At 55.1% G+C, this 19,338-nt stretch overlaps 2 protein-coding genes and 2 long non-coding RNA genes across 13 annotated transcripts in view; 1 reads left to right on the forward strand and 3 right to left on the reverse strand.

Annotated features, from left to right (window-relative positions):
* Nucleotides 1-1,926: 1,926 nt before the first annotated feature.
* Nucleotides 1,927-3,327, reverse strand: LOC142604731 (uncharacterized). The gene is made up of 2 exons (XR_012838574.1): nt 3,176-3,327; nt 1,927-2,178 (listed from the first exon to the last, which is right to left on the reverse strand). It is a non-coding gene; the product is annotated as an uncharacterized LOC142604731 (long non-coding RNA).
* Nucleotides 3,328-3,361: 34 nt separating this feature from the next.
* LOC142604730 (uncharacterized) lies at nt 3,362-5,274 on the reverse strand. The gene is made up of 3 exons (XR_012838573.1): nt 5,134-5,274; nt 4,326-4,632; nt 3,362-4,182 (listed from the first exon to the last, which is right to left on the reverse strand). It is a non-coding gene; the product is annotated as an uncharacterized LOC142604730 (long non-coding RNA).
* Nucleotides 5,275-8,297: 3,023 nt separating this feature from the next.
* MRPS16 (mitochondrial ribosomal protein S16) lies at nt 8,298-9,216 on the forward strand. Its single transcript, XM_075773310.1, has 3 exons — nt 8,298-8,550; nt 8,624-8,884; nt 8,970-9,216. The coding sequence occupies exons 1-3, from the start codon at nt 8,538-8,540 to the stop codon at nt 9,089-9,091; spliced, it is 396 nt and encodes a 131-aa protein (XP_075629425.1). The 5' UTR covers nt 8,298-8,537; the 3' UTR covers nt 9,092-9,216.
* A 5,803-nt stretch (nt 9,217-15,019) lies between these two features.
* Nucleotides 15,020-19,338, reverse strand: part of SLC45A1 (solute carrier family 45 member 1) — a 79,611-nt gene continuing 75,292 nt past the window's right edge. For all 10 annotated transcript variants that reach the window (XM_075773307.1, XM_075773302.1, XM_075773299.1 and 7 more), the window contains 4 exons: nt 18,112-18,265; nt 16,789-16,965; nt 15,382-15,587; nt 15,020-15,315 (listed from right to left, as the gene is read on the reverse strand). In XM_075773307.1, coding sequence (XP_075629422.1) covers nt 15,034-15,315; nt 15,382-15,587; nt 16,789-16,965; nt 18,112-18,265 — 819 coding nt within the window. In that variant the 3' untranslated portion in view covers nt 15,020-15,033. The remainder of the gene's footprint in view (nt 15,316-15,381; nt 15,588-16,788; nt 16,966-18,111; nt 18,266-19,338) is intronic.

Raw genomic sequence — 19,338 nt, forward strand, 5'->3', positions numbered from 1 at the left:
CAGGACAGAGCGGTAGAGGCAGGAGGAGGACAGAGGGAGAGAGAGAGAGACCAAAGAGGGAGACGAGGACTGGGCAGAGGGGAGAGAAAGACAGGGGCGAGGAGCAGAGACACAAAGGTGCCAGGAAAAGGACAGTCAGATGGTGCAAGAAACAGGGTCGGGGAGCAGGACAAAAGCACAAAGAAAAAGGAGAGCCTAAGGAAGGAAGGATAAAGACGGGACAGGGAACGGGGACGTACGCAGCGAAACAAAAGTAGAACAGAGAAGAGGGGACGGGGATGGAGGAATGCAGAGAGAGATGCAGGCTGGTGGTACACAGAGATAGCGAAGGTAAGCAAACACAGCGACAGGCAGGAGGACCTGGTTCTGACGACCCGTCGCTCCCGGTGTCGCTTCCACGGCCTCAAAAAGCGCCACACGCCACAGGAACGGGAGAGTGAAAGCAAAGGCACGGGAAGCTTTTTCAAAAGAAAAGAAACGCTCTTAGTCATTTGCCTGAGAATCACAGCTTACAGTTACTCCATGTCTTCCGGCCTCACAGGATGAGGCAGAGGGACAGTTGATTCCGTCTCCGCTTCATCTCTGGATGGAGCTTCTCTCGTATCTGTGGCAAAAGGAAAAAAAAAAAAAAAAAAAAAAAAAAAAGGCAAGCTATTATAAGACGACAGTCCTTGCACAAAGCCACGTGAAGTGAATTCTCTGGTACGATAAGCTCAGGAAGATTTCATAGAGTATCTCTGGTCGGAAGGGACCCATCAGGATCACCGAGCCCAAGCCCCTGCTCCTCGCAGGACTACCGAAAACTAAGCCGTGCGACTAAGAGCATCGTCCGGACCCTGCTCGAACTCCTGACGGGCTCGGTGGCTGCGACCGCTTCCCTGGGGAGCCTGTTCCGTGACTGACCGCCCTCTCAGTGAAAAAGCCTTTTCCCAACGTCCAGTCTGAACTTCCCCTGACGCAGCTTCGTCCCGTTTCCGTGGGCCCTGTCGCTGGTCCCCCGAGAGGGCGGAGGTCAGCGCCTCCCCCTCCGCCGTCCCCCTCGAGGAAGGCGCAGACTGCGAGGAGGTCACCTCTCAGCCTTCTCGTCTCCAAGCCGAACGAACCAAGCGACCTCAGCCGCTCCCCCGAAGTCTCGCCTCGGAGACCTCTCGCCATCTCGGTCGCCCTCCTCCGCACACGCTCCAAGAGCGTCGTTCTGTGGCACCGCTCTCACCTGGAACCTAACGCTGCACGTAGCTCAGCTGAGCGGAAAGGAAACGACAGGCTAAAGGGACAAAGACGCGATTTAAGGCATCTGCAACGACGGCAGGTGCCTGTCCGTAGCCCCTCTATTTCACAGCGCTCCTGCGTATCAAAGGAAGAGCGCGAGAACAGACAAGATACACAGCCTGGCCGCGTAACCCTTGGGGGAGGACGGCGAAAGGAGAGAAGATCCAGAAAGAGGAAGCGGCTGGTCCTTCACTTTTGGTAACAGAATTAACATCAACATACTTCACCTCCACGTCCCTTCCCTTTGAAATTGAAAACGCCACCCAATTCTCTGCCACTGTTGACCACCGACACTTGTAAATTTCTAGCCAGACACCTCAGAAAAACAAAGTTTCAAGTCCCTGGCTAGGGGAAGAAACCAGGCAAGCGCCGCCATTCCCTCCCCCGATAACGCTAGCAAAAAAAACAGCCGCGGGGGGGGGGGGGGCGCGAGCGTTCCTCCGAAAGAAAAATCAGGTGAGAAACCGCAATTTTCTTTTCAGCTTGCCTACAAGACAGATGTCTTTGTAGTTGTTTCTGCCACAGATGCTACAAAACGTGTCAACTGCACAAAGAGTAAAGTTTTGCAACTGATCTACGAGTCGGTACCAAAAGCTACCTAAAGCAGTACACAAAGTCCCATTCGTCAACAACTCTCTGACCCTGTTTCATATTCAAAAGAAGAAAAAAAAAAAAAAGTAATGCCAATCACACAGACAAGCCCGGGAACCCTCAACGTGAGAATCTTTCCGTTCAGCTGGAGGCAGAACAAGTACTTACCACGTGCATCCTCACCTGGCTCTCCCCTGCTAGCAGAGCAGCACGCCAATACCGTCCGGTCCACGCTGCGGTACGCCTAGCCGCTTCTGCGTATTTACCGCCACCCGACTTGATGCTCTCACAAAGAGATCGACGAAAAAGCCACCCTTTCTTTGAAAAAATAAAAACCAGAAACACACCGTAAGGAATGGTAGGCGAACGTATTTCTAAGTCATAACCCACAGTTTGCAATCAATCAGACCGAGGGCAGCTCGGACGATGCGGTACGCTCCTCAAACACCTTTCGCACCCGGAATAACAGACGTACTCCTTTACCACGGGACAAATCCGGCACAGGGACAAATTTCAGGCTGTTTTTGTCACACGACCGTTCTTGCGCACCAGCCAGTGGGTTCAGAATTAAGGACGGGACGAGCTAAACGCCCACACAAGCCTCATAGCCATAAGAAACTATTAAAAATAGAAAAAAAACTTCCACGTTTTAGATCGCGTTGCCTTAGGGACCGCCTCCTTCAAAGTCTGCCGGGGGGGGGGGGGGGGGGGGCGCGCACGCACGCGTGCGAGGCGTGGAAATCGGTCACAGAATTCGGTTGCCTAACGGGAGGCGGCCCTTCTCCTCGCAAGGCAAACGTTTCAAAACATCGCGCGCTTTTTTCCGACCTTTCCCTGGGGGTCCACGCGATGCTAAATTAAATATTCTGCAAGTAACCGAGCAGGAGATGGAAAGTAAGCTAAGATGCTCTCTGCCGTACAACGTTTGTTCGAGATTGTCCCCGAGGGAATCGCACAAAGCCCACGATTGCTGAACCGGTACGTCGGAGGCCCTACGGGAAACGGCGCCGACGTTTCGCCGAGCTCTTCTCCTGTCAAGAAGGGGACCTTTTCTACGGTACCCCTACTGGCGTTCTGCCTACTTTCGGCTCGTTCTGGCAGGTCAGCTTCCAGAGAAACCCTGAGATTTCAAACCGCCGAGCAACATTCACGAGTCTTACTCTCTGACTATGGGGAATTTCCGCGAATCAGAACGCTCCTTAGAGCGACACTCCGGGTCTGTGTCACTGCAAACCAAATAGCTAAGCCACGGACCGGGCGTCCGTCGAAAAATTACTTGAAAAGATTGAATTTAAAAGACAAGCACGGTACTCGCTTTTCTGAAATTTCTTCCAGCAGTGCCGTCAATTTAGCGGGCAAACCCAGCTGTCGAAATTCCGCTGCAACGGAGCCAGCGGGAACGTGTCCGTGCCGCTATTCCCTGGCCACAGAGCCTTCCGCTCCACCCGTTACTGGGAACGTACAGAGCGTCGGAAGAACGTACAGAGCGTCGTCTGCAGAGAAGCAGAGTTGAAAGACGGGGACCGGGAGACGGACAGAGAGGGAAGGAGAAAGGAACGAAGGGACGGGCTGCGGGGCAGACAGGGAGGAAGGAAGAGAGAACGAAAGAGGGACAGGGAGCCAGAGAAACCGCGACGGGGAAAGAAAAAGGTACCGACGGGCTAGGGGGCAGAGAGGGGAGGCTTTAGAAAAACAGGGACGGGGAGCAAGACAGAGCGAGAGGGAGAAAGGGCACCGTGGCGACGGGGGACGGGACAGAGAGGCAGGCCTTCAAAATGAGGGGCAGGGAACAGGCTCAAGAGGGACGGAGAAAGAGAGAGACTCACGACGACTCGCTACAGAGCCGAGAAGGAAGACCTCGAACAACGGGAACGAGGAGCCGGACAGAGCGAGCCAGAGAGGGCAGAAATACCGACGGGCTACAGGACCGAGGGGGAGGAACGCAAAACCAGCGGCTGGGGGGCCAGACAGAGAGAGAGGGAGAGAGAGAGAGAGAGAAGGAAACAAGAGCCACGGGCTACAGGGCAGAGAGAGCCAGGACCTAAAAAAAGGTGGGGACAGGCAGCCCGTCAGAGCGAGATGGAAGAAGAACGTACAGGGGAGCAGAAAGCAAAGCAAAAAACCCCACAGCGGGGCGGGAAAGCGAGGGGGGCAGAGGAGGGCCCGCGACGCAGAAGAGAGGCGACGGGGCCCCGCGGAGCCCAGCACTCACCGCAGCTCCGGCTCTGGGCGCTGCCGGGAGAGCTTGCCGGCGCAGACCCTTCTTTCCCCTGCTCTCCGCCTTTCCTTTGCCGTTACTCCGGTCGCTTGGCTGTCCTCCGCCTCAGAGGATACACGGGTGTCTTCTTAGAGCTCCGAGGAGACGAGTCTTCCTAGACGAGCGGCCTCCCTCCCTCGCACACGGCCGCGCCGTGCTTTGGGTTACGCGTACCGACCGACCCTGCGGTGCCCGTTGGCAGCCCGACCTGCCGCGGAGCACGACGAGGGATCTTTCCTCAGCCGGCGAGGCAGGCTCGCTCTTGCCTGCAGCGGGAGGCAGCTGCCGGCCGCAGAGCCTTCCATCTCTTCCTCTTCTTCCCCTTGCTCTGGCCGTTCCAGCTTCCCTTAGGGCAGCTCCCGTCCACGGCCGGTAAGCGCTCCGCCGCCTCTCCCTTTTCGCCGCCACGCCACCAGGAGAGCCAGGCCAGGCACGGACGACCCCCGCGAGCGCGAGGCGGGGGCAGTCAACGGCATCCCCAAAGGAGGAACAGGCAACCGCGTCCTCAGCGCGGCCTGGCAGAGGGAAAGAAAAAGCAGCGGCCGTTACTACCGCGGGTCGGCCCTGGCCGGAGACCCCCCCCCTCCTTCTGCAGGGGCTTCCGCAGACGCCGCTCTTTCCCCGCGCTGCTGCCGCCGGCACCCCCGTTCAGGAAGAAAGCGGCACAGGCGAGGGCCAGCTTGCCGCCTTGGCGCCAGGGCTTGGGGGCGGCCTGGGGCTGCCGGACAGGCTTCAGGAGAGGTGCTGGAATTGGGAGCTGCTGCACAAGCTGAGCGGGGCCGGGGGAGGCTCAGGGGGAGCTCCGGCGAGTCGGGGAGACGCCCAGCGCCTGCGCCTGGCAGGCTGTCCGCCTTCTTGCCCCCCCCCCTTCCCCGTCAGCTCCCGGGACACTCTCTGGGGCTGCCGCAGCGGGCGGCTGGAACCTTCCCGTCCCGTCCCGTGCCGTCCCGCCACCCCCGGGCTGCCAGCGGGCACGAGAACAGCCTGCACCCGCCGCCGGGGCTCGCTCACCTCACCTCACCGCTGAGCCCGGCCCTCAGCCGCCGCCGGGACCGGCGCCCAGCGTGCCGCCATGCTGCTGCCGCGCACCGCGCATGCGCCGGGCGGCGCCGGCGCGCCGGAGGGGCCAGAGCCGGCGCGTGACCGCCGGGCTGCAGTACCGCACTGCGGCCACCAGGCGGCAGCAGCGAAGGCGGCGCTGCTGCGCCCCTGGACGGTGCCGGCGCTGCAGTCCGGCGCTTCGGCTCCGGGCAGGCGGCGGCGGCGGCGGCAGCACCAGCGGCAGCGGCCAGCTCCCGGCCGGCGGCACGCGCCCGGGGCAGCAGCGGCGCTGCAGTTCGAGCGCCCGCCGGCACCGCGCCCGTCGGGGGGCAGAGGCGTTTCCTTAGCGGGAAGCAGCAAGGAGCGCCCCGGCGGCGGCGGCGGCGGCAGCGCCCCGCGGGCGCTGCAACGTCGCGATGCCGTTACCGGGGGGGGGGCAACGTGAAGCACGGCGGCACGTAGCCGCAGTCCCGCCGTTGGGTGACCGGGCGGCAGGAGCCGAGCGGGCACTGGCTATAGACTGCGTCGGGGGCGGAGTTTGGGGTCAGGGGCGGGGCCAGGGAGCGTCGGGGAGGGGGTTTGCGTCGGGGGCGGTGCCTGGCGTGCGTGAGGGGCGGAGTTTGCGTCGGGGGCGGGGCCTGGCGTGCGTGAGGGGCGGAGTTTGCGTCGGGGGCGGGGCCTGGCGTGCGTGAGGGGCGGAGTTTGCGTCGGGGGCGGGGCCTGGCGTGCGTGAGGGGCGGAGTTTGCGTCGGGGGCGGGGCCTGGCGTGCGTGAGGGGCGGAGTTTGCGTCGGGGGCGGGGCCTGGCTGTGCGTGAGGGGCGGAGTTTGCGTCGGGGGCGGGGCCTGGCGTGCGTGAGGGGCGGAGTTTGCATCGGGGGCGGGGCCTGGCGTGCGTGAGGGGCGGAGTTTGCGTCGGGGCGGGGCCTGGCGTGCGTGAGGGGCGGAGTTTGCGTCGGGGGCGGGGCCTGGCGTGCGTGAGGGGCGGAGTTTGCGTCGGGGGCGGGGCCTGGCGTGCGTGAGGGGCGGAGTTTGCGTCGGGGGCGGGGCCTGGCGTGCGTGAGGGGCGGAGTTTGCGTCGGGGGCGGGGCCTGGCGTGCGTGAGGGGCGGAGTTTGCGTCGGGGCGGGGCCTGGCGTGCGTGAGGGGCGGAGGTTGCATCGGGGCGGGGCCTCACTACCCACACCTGGGGCTTCTCCAGCCCCAACCCACAGCTGGAGCCCAGCAGGAACAGGGGGCCATCGCCTGACCCCCCCCACACCTCCTCCCCTGCCCTCCATCACGCTGCTGGGAGGGCAAAGGAGACGGCAAGCCTTTATTTGGTCACCCGAGGACCGAGTCCCAGGAGCGACGCCATGCCGGGGCTCGGGGCCTGCCCCTGGGACACCTCAGCGGTCCGGCGGGGAACAGACGGTCGGTCCGTCGGTCTCCTGGAGAGCTGGGCTGCCGCGCAGAGGCGGAGGCTGCCGGGAAAACCGAGGAGCCGGCTGCAGTACGCTAGAAGAGAGGAGAAAAGTGGCAGCCAGCTGGATGGGGGCAGGCAGCGGCGAGCGAGAAAGCACGAGGCAGGGAAAGGGACAGCAAGTGAAAGACGGGGACGGGGAGCCCAAAAGAGATGGAGAAAGAAGCGGCAGGGAGAGAGGAAGAGAGGCAGAGGAAAGAGGGAGAGGCAGCGGGACGGCGACAGAGAAACAAGGACAGGAAACGGGATGGAGATGCAGAAAGAAACCCGGGACAGGCAGCACCACGGGGGGGCGGGGGGGGGGGGGAAAGCAGCAGGGAGAGAAAGACAGAAAAGAAACAAAGCACGTGGAGAGACGGAGGATTTAATAAATAGGAACAGGAAACCTGACAGAGACAGAGAACTAAAGAATAGCGATGGGCTACAAGACTGTCGTGGTTTAACCCAGCAGGCAGCTAAAACAACCATGCCACCGTTGGCTCGCTCCCCACTGCTCCCCTCGCCAAAAAGGGGAAAAAAAAAAATAAGGTAAAGTTTTTGGGTTGAGATAAAGACAGTTTAATAGAACAGAAAAGAAAGACAATAATAATAATATACAAAACAAGCAATGCTCAGCACAATTGCTCACCAACTGAAGCGGATACCCGGCTAGTTCTTGAGCCAAACTGTCTCCCAGCTAGCTTCCCCGGTTATATGCGGAGCATGATGTCACATGGCATGGAATATCCTTTTGGCCAGCTTGGGTCAGCTGTCCTGGCCGTGTCCCCTCCTAGCTTCTCGGGCGCCCCCTGCGTTCTCATTGGCAGGCCAGTATGAGAAGCTGAAATGTCCTTGACTGCTTGGCTGCAACATGAGTGCGTTATCAACGTTATTTTCATCCTAAATCCAAAACACAGCAGTGTACCAGCTGCTAGGAAGAAAATTATCCCAGCTGAAACCAGGACAGATAGGAAGGAAATGAAAAATAGCAGCAGGGAAGCCAGACAGAACAAGATGGTGAAAGAAAATAATAGCAACAGGCTACAGGGCAGAGAGGGAGGCCCTAAAGTTAGGGACCGGCGGCCAGATACTGAGAATGGAAAACCCGTGATGAGCTACAGGACACAGAGGGAGGAATTTTAAAAAGCAGGGACTGAGAGCTGTACAGAAAAAGATGAAGAAAGGAAAAGAGTGACAGGCCGCAGGGCAGAAAGGGAAAAATTAAGAAATAGCAACAGAGAACCAGACAGATCACGATGGAGGAAGAAAAAAACTGCGATGGACTAAAGGGCAGAGCGGGAAGAATGAAAGAATCGGGGACAGAGAGAGAAGGAGAAAGACATCCCGAAGATCCCGTTTCCCCAGGGAAGCCACAGATCCAGCAGGCTCTTACTCGCCAGGATTTGGAGACAGCCAAACGACGGAGCTGCGCATCCGTCCGCATCGGTCTCCCGCCCCGTCCCGCCGCTCCCGCTCCCAAGGGCTGCGCCTACGGGGCGCTCCCAGCCCGTGCTCCCCGGTGCCCTCCCCTTCCCGCCAGCCCTCCCCGCCCCGGGGCGCGCGCCCCCCACAGCCTTCCCCCCCCTCCTTCCGCCAGCACGGCCCGGCTCAGCCCGGGGAGGGACAAAGAGCCCTGCGAGGCAGCTGCGCGCTCCCCTCCGGCCACACCGCAGCGGGCAGGAGACACACCCCCCCCCTTCCCCCGACATCCGCGGCCTCCCCGGCGCCCCTGGCCCTCAGCGCCGGGCGGCCCCGACACTCATCCGCGGCCGGCGAGAAGAACCCGAGTTTCGCCGCGCACCCGCCGCTGCTCCCGGGGGCTGCGGGAGGGGAGCAGCCCGCTCCCTGGCCCCGCCTCCCGCCTAGGGCTGCGCTGGCCGCCGCGCTTCCGGTCCCTCTTACGTCATCGCGCCGCGTCGCAGGCAGGGCCCGGCCGCCGTCATGGTACAGCTCGGTGAGTGCCCGCCGGTGCGGCCCGCCGGGCCCGGCCCGGCCCGGCCCCTGACCGCCGCGCGCTTTTTTCGCAGGTAGCCGCCTCCTGAAGGGCTACCGCGGCGGGCATGTCGTGATCCGCTTCGCCCTCGGAGGCTGCACCAACCGGCCCTTCTACCGCATCGTGGCGGCGCACAGCAGGCGCGCCCGCGACGGGAAGTACCTGGAGCAGCTCGGTTGCCTCGACCCGTTGCCCAACGCCCACGGCGAGAGAGTGGCGGGGCTCAACCTGGAACGGCTGCGCCACTGGCTGGGCTGCGGCGCGCAGCTCTCCCGGCCCGCCGAGAAGCTCCTGGGTAGGCCCGGGGTGGGCGTCCGGGAGCGGGGGGCCGAGGTGGGGACCCGGGACGGCTCCCCCCGGCTCACCGCCTCTCCTTGCAGGTCTGGCGGGGTTCCTGCCGCTCCACCCCATGACGGTTACCGGAGCCGAGAGGCTGCGGCGGCGGCGAGCGCAGGAGGCCGTCGCCCCCCCTACGGACGGCTCGCCCGGCGACGCGCCCTGAAAGACGCCCCGGCCGCGGGACTACCAGGCGGCCCCGGACGGCACCGGCCCGCCCCGAGGATGCACCCCGCCCCCTCAGGGTATTTGACCGCATTAAAGTGTCTTTTGCACACTACACACACTCTATGCTGTGCGTGCGCTGTTCTGTCCAGACTCGGCTCTGAAAAGTTTACTCTTGCTGCCAAATTAGGTGCGGCAAATAAAAAAGGGGTTTTCCTACTATAATGCAGGTACAGCGCCATTCCGGTAGGCATAGGCACCTTTTTCTAAAGGCACAGTATTAGCTGTAGCGCGTTGCTTTCTGCAGCAATGATGTGACTACTGCCAGCTTCCGTTTGCCGCGCTCGTCAAGCGTTTTGACTCCCGACTCTGACTTACTGTAACGAATCAGTCCGGTGGTCCAGGAGAGGCCTGCGCAGACAAATGCAAATGGCACCGCAGCTGCGTTTCTGTTTAGTTTCTCCGGAGAAGTTCTGGGTCTATTTATTCGTGTACAAGCAGAAGGGAAAGACTTCTGTCTTGGGGAAAGAGGGAGCGGGGTTTGCAATAAGCGAGAGACGGGTCTTAATGCTTTGTCATGTATTTGACCCTGTCCTTAGAAGCAAGAAACCCACCGAAGTCTCTCTCCTACCTTAGATATGCCGCTTGCTTTTTGGGGTTTCCTTTGGCGTAACTCTTACACGACTCTACAAAGGTCAGGCAAAGACAAGTTTTCAGTTTTGCGTCCCAATAGGGCTTGTAGCGTAACCACTCCAACAGAGGAAGAATAGGCAGAACGCTCAAAGATAAAGGGGCTCGCTTGCTTTTAACAAAATCACAATACTGAGAACGGGCGGTTCTGCTTACAGATGAAAGAGCAGATGATTAAAAAACTGCTCTTAGAAGCAGATGAGGCTGTGAAAGGTGCAATTGCTTTTCTAATACCTCCCCTTCTTCCATATATTTGATAGGTTCAGAGTCACATTTTATATTAAAAAATGGTGACTGTACTCTGGTACAAGGTTTCTAGGAAGTTCCTCTCGGGCTTACTCTAGATTTCCTTGCTGCAAAGGTAAAGGTTTGCATCTGCACTGTTCTTCCCATCGTAATCTAAAGGTACTGCACAACTTCCCCTTTCTGGAGCTTTCTGCTTTGAACACAAGAAGGTAGGTCCGTAAGGTTTCTTTTGAGCCAGTTTGGTAGAGGCCTGCCTTTTTTTTTTTTTCCTGTTAAAAAAACGCCCGCTGCTTTGTTACTAAAGAATCCCACAATCATACATGAGGCAGTAAAGCTGTTGCTTTCCTGTCCTTTTGAATTCCAAAGTGCTACAGGGGCGCTCTGTAATGCGACAGGGTGAGTGACTATCAGCATCGGACGCTACAGTCGTGACACACGATAATACCACCGGGTCGATGAGGGCAGTACCGAGAGGAGAGTCTGGCAGTGCGGAAGTCGCTTTCCACGGTGGCTCCTCTCACCTCATTTCTTGCCTTGCCTATCGTCTTGAATCTCAAGTCCCGTGCTAAGGGATCTGCTACACTGAGAAACAAGGTGTAACTGATAGGAGGGGACTTATAGAAAACGGCGTGTTTCTCCTCACCCGACTCCCTCTTCCTTGTCTGTGCAAGTGGCAGGTCCGTTTCTTCTCATGGAGACAGAACAAATTACTTTTTTGGGGTTCCTAAATTGTTGCGCGTGGATGAGAAGAGTAAGGTTGCGCAACAGCGTGCAGCCTCTGGGCCACAGTACGCCCAGCCTGCCAAGGTAGCGGTGGATTTTTCTGTGCAGATGCAGAGTACTGCATGCCAGTACAGGACAGCCTAAGCTTTAAAACACACACACAAAAAAAAAAAAACCCAAAATAAATTGGCATACCGAGCTTATAAAGCATAATTCTGTGATAGCTGCTGCGATGCTGTCAACGGGTGAGGGCTGCAAACAAGTTACAATGAGCCATTCTGGTATTTTGCAAATGGCAAGAGATGCAGTTCTGGGAAAAGGGTACGGCTGAGGCCTCCGTGAGCGTGCTAGAGAAAAACAGTAGCAGTTTGCTACAAGCACTGAACGCCATTTATGTGTTGGGCTGAACCCGCCTTTCAACAGATGAGTCGATACTCTTCTTCAGAGCCACGACGACCTGTCGCTCGAGGGGTCTGTACATAGTAATGGAACATAGAGGGATCAAGGTTCAAGGGCATATGCGTTACTGTAGACGCTGCACTAAATACTCTCTCTAGAGCAAGGGCTAGGGCAAAAAGAGCAAGAATTTTCCTTTCTTGGTAGGAAGAAGCTATTAAACTTACTCAGCTATATCATGACCTTCCCCTCTTCCCTCAAAAGCTGTGTGAGCTAAGAAAAGTAACCGCGCACCAGAAAGCTGCATACGCTAAAAGTTCTCATGAATTCTGTGCATTTACTGTTTCTGCACAGGATACACGAGAGCGAGCGAGCAGGAAAGGTTTTTAACGTGAAGTGAAAAACTCCTCGTACGGCATAGAACGGAGTCTTCCCAGAAGCTTCAAACCTGCAAGGAGACGGCATGGACGGCAATACCAGGAAAACTACGGATTCTAGTAAAAGACCTCTAGTCTGCCCTGGCGCTGCTGCCCTACAGCTTTTGCTGTTGTCTTGGGTGTTGCAGCCTGAGATTTGCCACCCTAAATACAGGCCTGCTTTCGCTAGCGCCTTCCCTTCCACTGACCCTGCTACAGAAACAGCGGCCTGGGGCAGAGGAACAGCAATGGAAAGTTGCAGCAGCTGTTTCCTTAGCAAACGAAAACCTTCCCAACAGAAAACCTAGGCTAAATGAATCGTTATGTCCAGAGGTATGGAAAATGGAAAAATGTCAATTTACATAAATTAAATGGATGCTGGAGATCTCCCTTGGCTTTTCAGCTCCAGTAGTCCTAGAATTCTCAAGATGTTTACGGTACTTAGTGCAATCCCATTGGGTGTTACGATAATGGCATTTGAAAGTCTCTGGCTAAGGCCATCTTCCAGTCTGAGGGACGGAGAATGTGCATTAAGCAAGCCACCTTTTACCCCAAGACAAATTCTTTTTTAATAAAATAAAGTGCAGCTCTTATAGAGTACAAGATGACTAACGACTCGTTAGTAGAAAATAAATTGTCTAGACAACACTTTTCAAACAGTTCCCAATATAGCTTTTCTTTTTTTATATATACAGCCATGCAATTTTATGTGATTCTTGAAAAGACTTATCCTCCTCATTCAAAGACACAGCAGAACTTCCAAAATCATTAGGTTGCCTTTTTTGAGAGAAACAGCGGAGGTCAAGTGAACGGCAGACACACGCCGAAACGGTTACAGCTAGCCTAATCACAATCACGAGAGAATCAATTAGGTGCTTTCTCTGTCCCTCTCCCCATTTTCCCTACTTCTGTACACACGTTATAATTACATTTGCGAATGTCCACAAATAATTGCCATCGAACAACCTTTAACGATAAGGACTTAATCAAAATTAACCTTTAGGCACCACCAAAGAGATCAAACTACAGCACAACGTAAAATCACTTTCCTGCCTAAACTCGCGCGTCTTACTTCTAAAGAGCAGCTCGGAGATTTAGACAGAATATTTGAAGCGTTTGGATTCCGAAAGGTAAATGTCGCTTTGCAGCTCACAGTTCGATGGTGACCTCATACGGTAATTTCTGTAAAACACAAAATGTACGGCAAAGGCAGAGAATAAGCAAGTAAGCGATGCTTCTTTTTTAAGTTATTTCTGTGCATTTGGCACAAATTCCGACTTTGCAGATGGTGGCAGGCTCTGGGTTTTTTTCCAGATGCCACTGGCATCGCTCAGAGCCCCAAATTAACATACGCTGATGTTGTCTTAAAAATACTGTGTATGTCAACGCTACATAAATACATATTGAAAAAAAAGTCCATATCCCATAAAACAGAAAATGTCACGTATATGCATACGGGCATAGCAATAGTTTTATAAGTATATAAATGTATTCTGTAATATTATGCACAGATGGAAGCAGAGACAAACGTTAGCATCAAATACATTGATTTCGTCAATTCTGCGAATCTTTTGAAGATGATCGGCAACTCCAGCTAGCTAGAAAAGGAAAGCACTCATGACCCATTTAGTGCGATAACGCTGGCTGCGAAACTTGAGAAAACATTTTAAGAACTGGTACCGCATTAGCTAGCGGGACCAGAAAAAAAAATAAATCGTTTTTGAATTTAAAAGTTCAATAAGATAAGGAAGAGAAATTAAGATTACACAGCAGACTGACAAGAAAAGACACATTCTCCAAAGTCAAGCATTTAGATTGTCAGAAATCAGAAGCACCAAATGTGTGTTTTTTCATGTTACTTTGTTCCAGCTTCATCCTCAACATTTTTGGAGACAGCCGTCCCGTAATCGAGGAAATGGCATGTCACAGATACTCCTGCAGATATGATGCTAGGTAAGCCCAAACAAAGAAAAAAAGACGTAATGACTCATCGATCTGACAGTCCTTTACCTCCGAGGGTTTGACTTGGTAACTTCAGCAGCGTTCCTCCATTTAAGTAAATACCGAGTAGCATGAAACTTGCTTCTAAAATGAGAAAAAAAAGTAATACTCGAGGGCAGACGATAAAAACGAGAGATTCTTACAAGTTGTGCGTTATGCTTTCAGCACCGGAGTACAGTAAGCCACGATAGCTAAAGATTACACAAGCTATTTAATCTTGGCATAGTTGATCCAGCATCCGAATAAACTTAGGGGAACAGTCAAGTAGAAGTCCTTTTAAATGACTGCCCCCCCAAAGAAACCCTTCCAGACCTAAAGACCAAGTGAGCAAAAACAACCTCTATGAGGATGCCACGGACAGCACGTGTGAACGCCTAAGTGCCCATCAGCCTCAGTAAACCTTGGCTGCCTACCTAAATATGGAGGCAGGCTGATGGGAACCCCAGAAGTATTTTTATTTCCATTTTCATCTTTGCTCTGAAAAATTAAAAGACTCCTGGGCTTAACTGGAACTTGTACGAGATCTCACACATTTACCGCCTTCCAAAATGAGAATAAATTTGGAATTCTCACAGATAATGAGACCCAAAGCTCTTTCACTAGTTTCAATGGGAAATGGAAGATGCAGCTCTAGCCGACAAGTACTTAGTCACTGTTCCCCATGCAGATTTTAAAATGTCACGAGGTACAACTGTACAAAAAACAAGGACGATGTGTGCTGCAGGCTTTCAGACAAATGACTTTTCTTAAATTCCCAACTGAACTTTGAGAAGTAAGCTCGTACCCAAGGGAGGCTGATGCACAGACCCCTCTCCCCAAAGCTAGGTTACGGACAACTGCCCATCCTCCTGCTAAGTCATCACAAGCCAACGTGGTCTCAGTTCAAAGTCTTAACACAGGTTAAGTCTCAACCCACAGGCTGGCCCCGCCACTCGCCAAGGCCTCACAGGAATCACCGCTGCCCTCGTCGACTGAGGATCGGGCCGCTCTGCCTGGCCGTGAGATGGCACCTTCTGCCCAGGAAGCTGTCGGAGTGCCGCAGCCCCAGCACTCCCGCAGTGGCAGCGCCCGCAGCGGTGCGTGCAGCCCTGCAGCTCGCCGCTGCCCAAGAGATCGTGGTCACCCTGCCCGGGCACCACGTTTCCGGGTCCCCTGCCTCAGGCCGGACGCTGCCGCTCGTCTCCCTGGGAACGATGGCACTGCGGGGCGGCTGGAGGGAACGGCCCCATGCCGACAGCACCGCTTCCTGTTGCCGTGGCCCCAGGGGCACAGGCGGGTCTTTGCCGCCTCAGGGGAAGGACGAGCGGTGCCAGGCGCCGCCGACTCGCCCCTCGCCGAAGCCAACGCAGACCTTCTCACCATTTCCCACCCCCGCTGATGCTGTCCGGGGGGCGCGCGAGCGCGCCATGCCGCGCCGGGGAGGCCGACGGTGACGCAATGAGGCAGCGGAGGCTGTGGCAGCTTCTCCCATTTATTCATTCCGTGCACGGGGCAAGAGCGGGCGCTGCTCCTCGGCAGGCGGCAGCTCCTCGGCAGGTGGCAGCTCGTAGGTGACACAGAGGGAGGAGAAGAGACAGCCCAGGAAGGACACCAGGCTGGCGAAGTACATGGCACCGCTGGCGCTGCCCACGACCGCCGTCAGCGGCCCCATGGCCAGGGCCACGAGGATCTGTGCCAGGAAGTACTGGCAACTCAGCAGGGAGATGTCAACGCCCATCCCGCGACGCGTGCCCTCCGCCTGCGAGCCTACGAACTGCGGGGGACACAGTGTAAGGGGGTGCCACAGCAGCCCCTCTACCCTCCCCGGCCCGGGGCTCACCTCATGGCTCTGGTAGTAGTCGCAGAGCAGAGAGTAGGGCAGCGTGCAGAGCGTGGCAAAGAGGATGCCGTAGGTAGCGCACAGCGACAGGATCACGTAGACATTTCTGGAGAGCGTGGCCAGCCCCGTGCCCAGCCCGAAGGCCAAATACGCCACAAAGTACAGCGTCCGTGTGCTGAACCGCTCCTCCAGCTTCTCCAGGGCGGCTGCAAGACAACGGCACGGCATTTGGGGTGAATCGCGGCCCTCTCTGCTGCTAGCCGGTCAGTGGACCCGAGGGGTGCACCTTCAGGCCCTGCAGCCCAGCCGTCAGGCAGCCACGTCTCGGCAGCAACCGTTACGCCATTGAGTAACCGGTGGCTCGCACGCGAGCAGCAAGGACCCCTTCCCAATCCCACTGTCACGGTGCAGTATTGCTGCCCTACCTGTGCGGAGGGCACGGCAGAGCTGAGGCCCGGCAGCGCCCTCTGTCCCGGAGGAGTAAATGGGAACTGCCTGGGGGGCAGAAACACGATGCACATGACAAGGTGCGGGGGCAGCACGTGACACTGGGGTGCTCTGCTGGGGACATGCAGGCACCGAGTGCTGCTCACTGGAGCTGTGCCTATAGCGGCCACGTGTATTTCTGGATTCGACGTACATTGAAAATGCCACTCGTGAAAGGAACCTTATAGAATCATAGAATGGTTTGGGTTGGAAGGGACCTCAAAGATCATCTAGTTCCCACCCCCCCCTGCCATGGAGAGGGACACCCTCCACTAGATCACGTTGCCCAAAGCCTCATCCAACCTGGCCTTGAACACTTCCAGGGATGGGGCCTCCACAGCCTCTCTGGGCAACCTGTGCCAGTGCCTCACCACCCTCACAGTAAACAATTTCTTTCTACTCATCCAATCTAAATCGACTCTCTTTTAGCTTAAACCCATTACCCCTTGTCCTGTCACTACACTCCCTGATAAACAGCCCCTCCCCGTCTTTCCTGTAGGCCCCTTCAGGTACCCAGAGCTAGATGCAGTATTCCAGGTGGGGTCTCACCAGAGCAGAGCAGAGCAGAAGGGCAGAATCACCTCCCTCAACCTGCTGGTCACACGTCTTTTAATGCAGCCCAGGACACGGTCAGCTTTCTGGGCTGAGAGCACACACTGCCAGCTCATGTTGAGCTTTTCAACAATCAACAACATGCTAACAGAGATGTGTTTTCGCTGGACTGCTGACCTCATCTGCTGTCAGCGCAGGCTAAGCTAACTGGCAGGGATAAAACGGTGAAAAAGAATGCTCTGCTTCAGCTCTCCTGCCGTGTGGTAGGCTATGCGCAACATAAATGCCAGGCTACGTGCTGCAGAAATGCCGCCTAAGGAGCGGGTGCATCCTTCTCACAGCGGTGGCTAAGACAGCTGCACTAAGTACCTGAATAGAAAGCAGCACTGAATGCATAGATGCACATTCCCCAGCAGCCCATGGTGACCCCAGCGTTGTACTTCTGATACTCATCTGAGTTGTGAGGCGCTTTCGGATTCCCTTGAAACACTATTTCTCCCATGAAGTCGGTATAGAAGAGTAACATCCCCTCAAACGAAAGCCATCCTGAAAGAAGCCAGAAGTAACCTATTAGGATTGCAGAGTATCTGTTTCCCCTTGTAAGTTCACACAGACGCTATTAGCCATATTACAAATCACAACCGCAGAGAGGTTGCACGAGTACTACGTAACGTTCAGCCCTGTTTATCCGAGACTGCTGTTCCCCACGCGTTACAATGTTTGTCAAAGACATTCAGGAATTTAGAGACCAAGATTTATACTTTGAATTCCTAAGTGGAATCCCAGAGGCTGACCGCAGGCCACAAAACACCGGTTTAGCAAGGCAGAAAAATAGGTTACAGCAGTCTGAGCTGCCTTCGAGTTTTGATAGGACGCAACGCTCGGTTTCACAGAGCGGCTCATCCCATAGTCGTTTCAGGTTGCTGTCGTCTTCCCACGCAGAACTGGAAGGAGCGCTTCTTACGTCACGGCTACAGCCTCTAGAGCGCCTCCGACACTGCTAAAAACTACTACTCGCAAACCAGCATCAGCGACGCCGATGCATGCTATCTCTTCGTTCCCCTCACAGCCAATGAGTATTAACTACCTGTTACCTTCTGTCCAACTTTGTGTACGCTGGATCGCTTGCGAGCCCTTCCTAACCATCAGTCGCACACCGGTAAGGGTAAAGTTAACGGTGCACTGGTTACGGGCACTCCTGTGGTGTCACGTTCCGCACCTCCTCACGGTCTGTTCTGGGACCCCTATATGTGTGCTGTCAAAGGGAGGAAAGTGAACGCCGATCTCGGGTGTAAGCAGGGAAATACGACTAATCTTGTCTTTCTGCTCGGTAATGCCAATTTCAGAGCTTTTTAAAAAAAAAAAATTAAAAAAAAATGCTGGTAGTTTCAAGTTCTCAGCTCAGTTACGTTTCTCATCCCGGTGTAAACATTCCATCTAACGGACGTGCTGATTTAGGCACATTTTCTAGGAACATAGGCTTTAGAATTTTGTTGGGGTTTTTTGTGTTTTTTTTCCTTTATCGGTGTCCTAAGAAACTAAGTAACAGACAGTACCTGATTGGTGAGTGTACGTGAAACAAATCACATCCTCTCTAGTTAACAGCCATTGCAGCAATAGATAAAATATTTAAGAACATTCACCCGAGGTAGACTACTTCACAGTGAAATCAAGACGGCACTTTCTGAATACCTAAGAAGTGGTTGATGCAGAGGTTACGAAGAGCCTTGGGCATCTGGCAGACGGTCGAACAAAGAAGTTTCACGGAGAGCGGTTGCTCAGAAGTCTCGCCTGATCCATTCAGCTCACTCTCATACTTAACGCCGTTCAGCAAGATATTAGCAACCTGTGCCGTAAGAACTCCCAGGTGAACAAACACGGTAAGAAAAACCTAAACATCCTTTGAGCAAACCTATGCAATATTACACACCTATCCAATCATCTCAAAGTTAAAACTCTGCTGCTGCAGCATGTTGACTTGGAGATTAAGAACAGCGTATTTAGCTAAACTGTAAGTTCAGCCTTGGAACGAACGTTAAACGGCAGCACTGCGCTGCAGCTTTCAGTATGCCTCAAACAGTACTCTTTGCTTCTCTGGGGTATTCAGCAACCACATCCAGATGCTAGTGGAGGGAAGGCATAAATTCCATTGCATTTAATAGCAGCTATACCCACATTCAGGTGAATTTGGTTCCTCAAGTTTTAGAGACATCAAGGAAGCGGAGGCTGATTTTAATCGAAACGCATTCTCGTTGCTCGCTAACCTCGATGCTCGATCTCTGTGTGTGCGGTATGTAAAATCCTGGCCCTAACAAAGCCTGCTCTCGCAAACTGGGTCAAAGTACGGCAACAGCAACGAACGAACAAAACAAAACAAAAAAAACATGTCACCCCCCCCACCCCCTCCCACCTCCACACACACACACCCCCCCAAAAAAAAAAAAAAAAAAAAGCAAACAAACCGAAAAACAACAGAGGACAGTTTACCTCATCCCGGATCATAAAAAAATGGGCCAGCATACAGAGGTCTCAGACATTCCAAGTTATCACCAACAGTGGGAGGTGAGGTCAGAGTCTTATCCCTGGGTAAGGGAAACCTCACCTCCCTGATGGAACCAGATGTAATGACTGCCATAAGGAGAAGCTCATGGGAGACTCCTATCCCTGGCCCTATCTTGCGGGTATTTCTGTGGAAAGGGAAGATACAGGCTCAATAAAAATATGTCTTTTTCTGCTCTCACGTGGTAGCTCCCTGGGTGGCGAAGCAGGGCTAAAAACACCGACCTAACTTTCACACGTGGCCCAGTGAGAGCGGAACACTCCTGTCTCTGCCATCTTAACAGAGGCAGCTGACAGACCGCCCGTCATAATTCACATCCTACCCACTATTTTACTGGTAAAATCTTAGCAGGTCTGCTG

Source organism: Balearica regulorum, chromosome 21 (genome assembly GCF_011004875.1).
Source record: "Balearica regulorum gibbericeps isolate bBalReg1 chromosome 21, bBalReg1.pri, whole genome shotgun sequence".
Lineage (NCBI taxonomy): Eukaryota > Metazoa > Chordata > Aves > Gruiformes > Gruidae > Balearica > Balearica regulorum.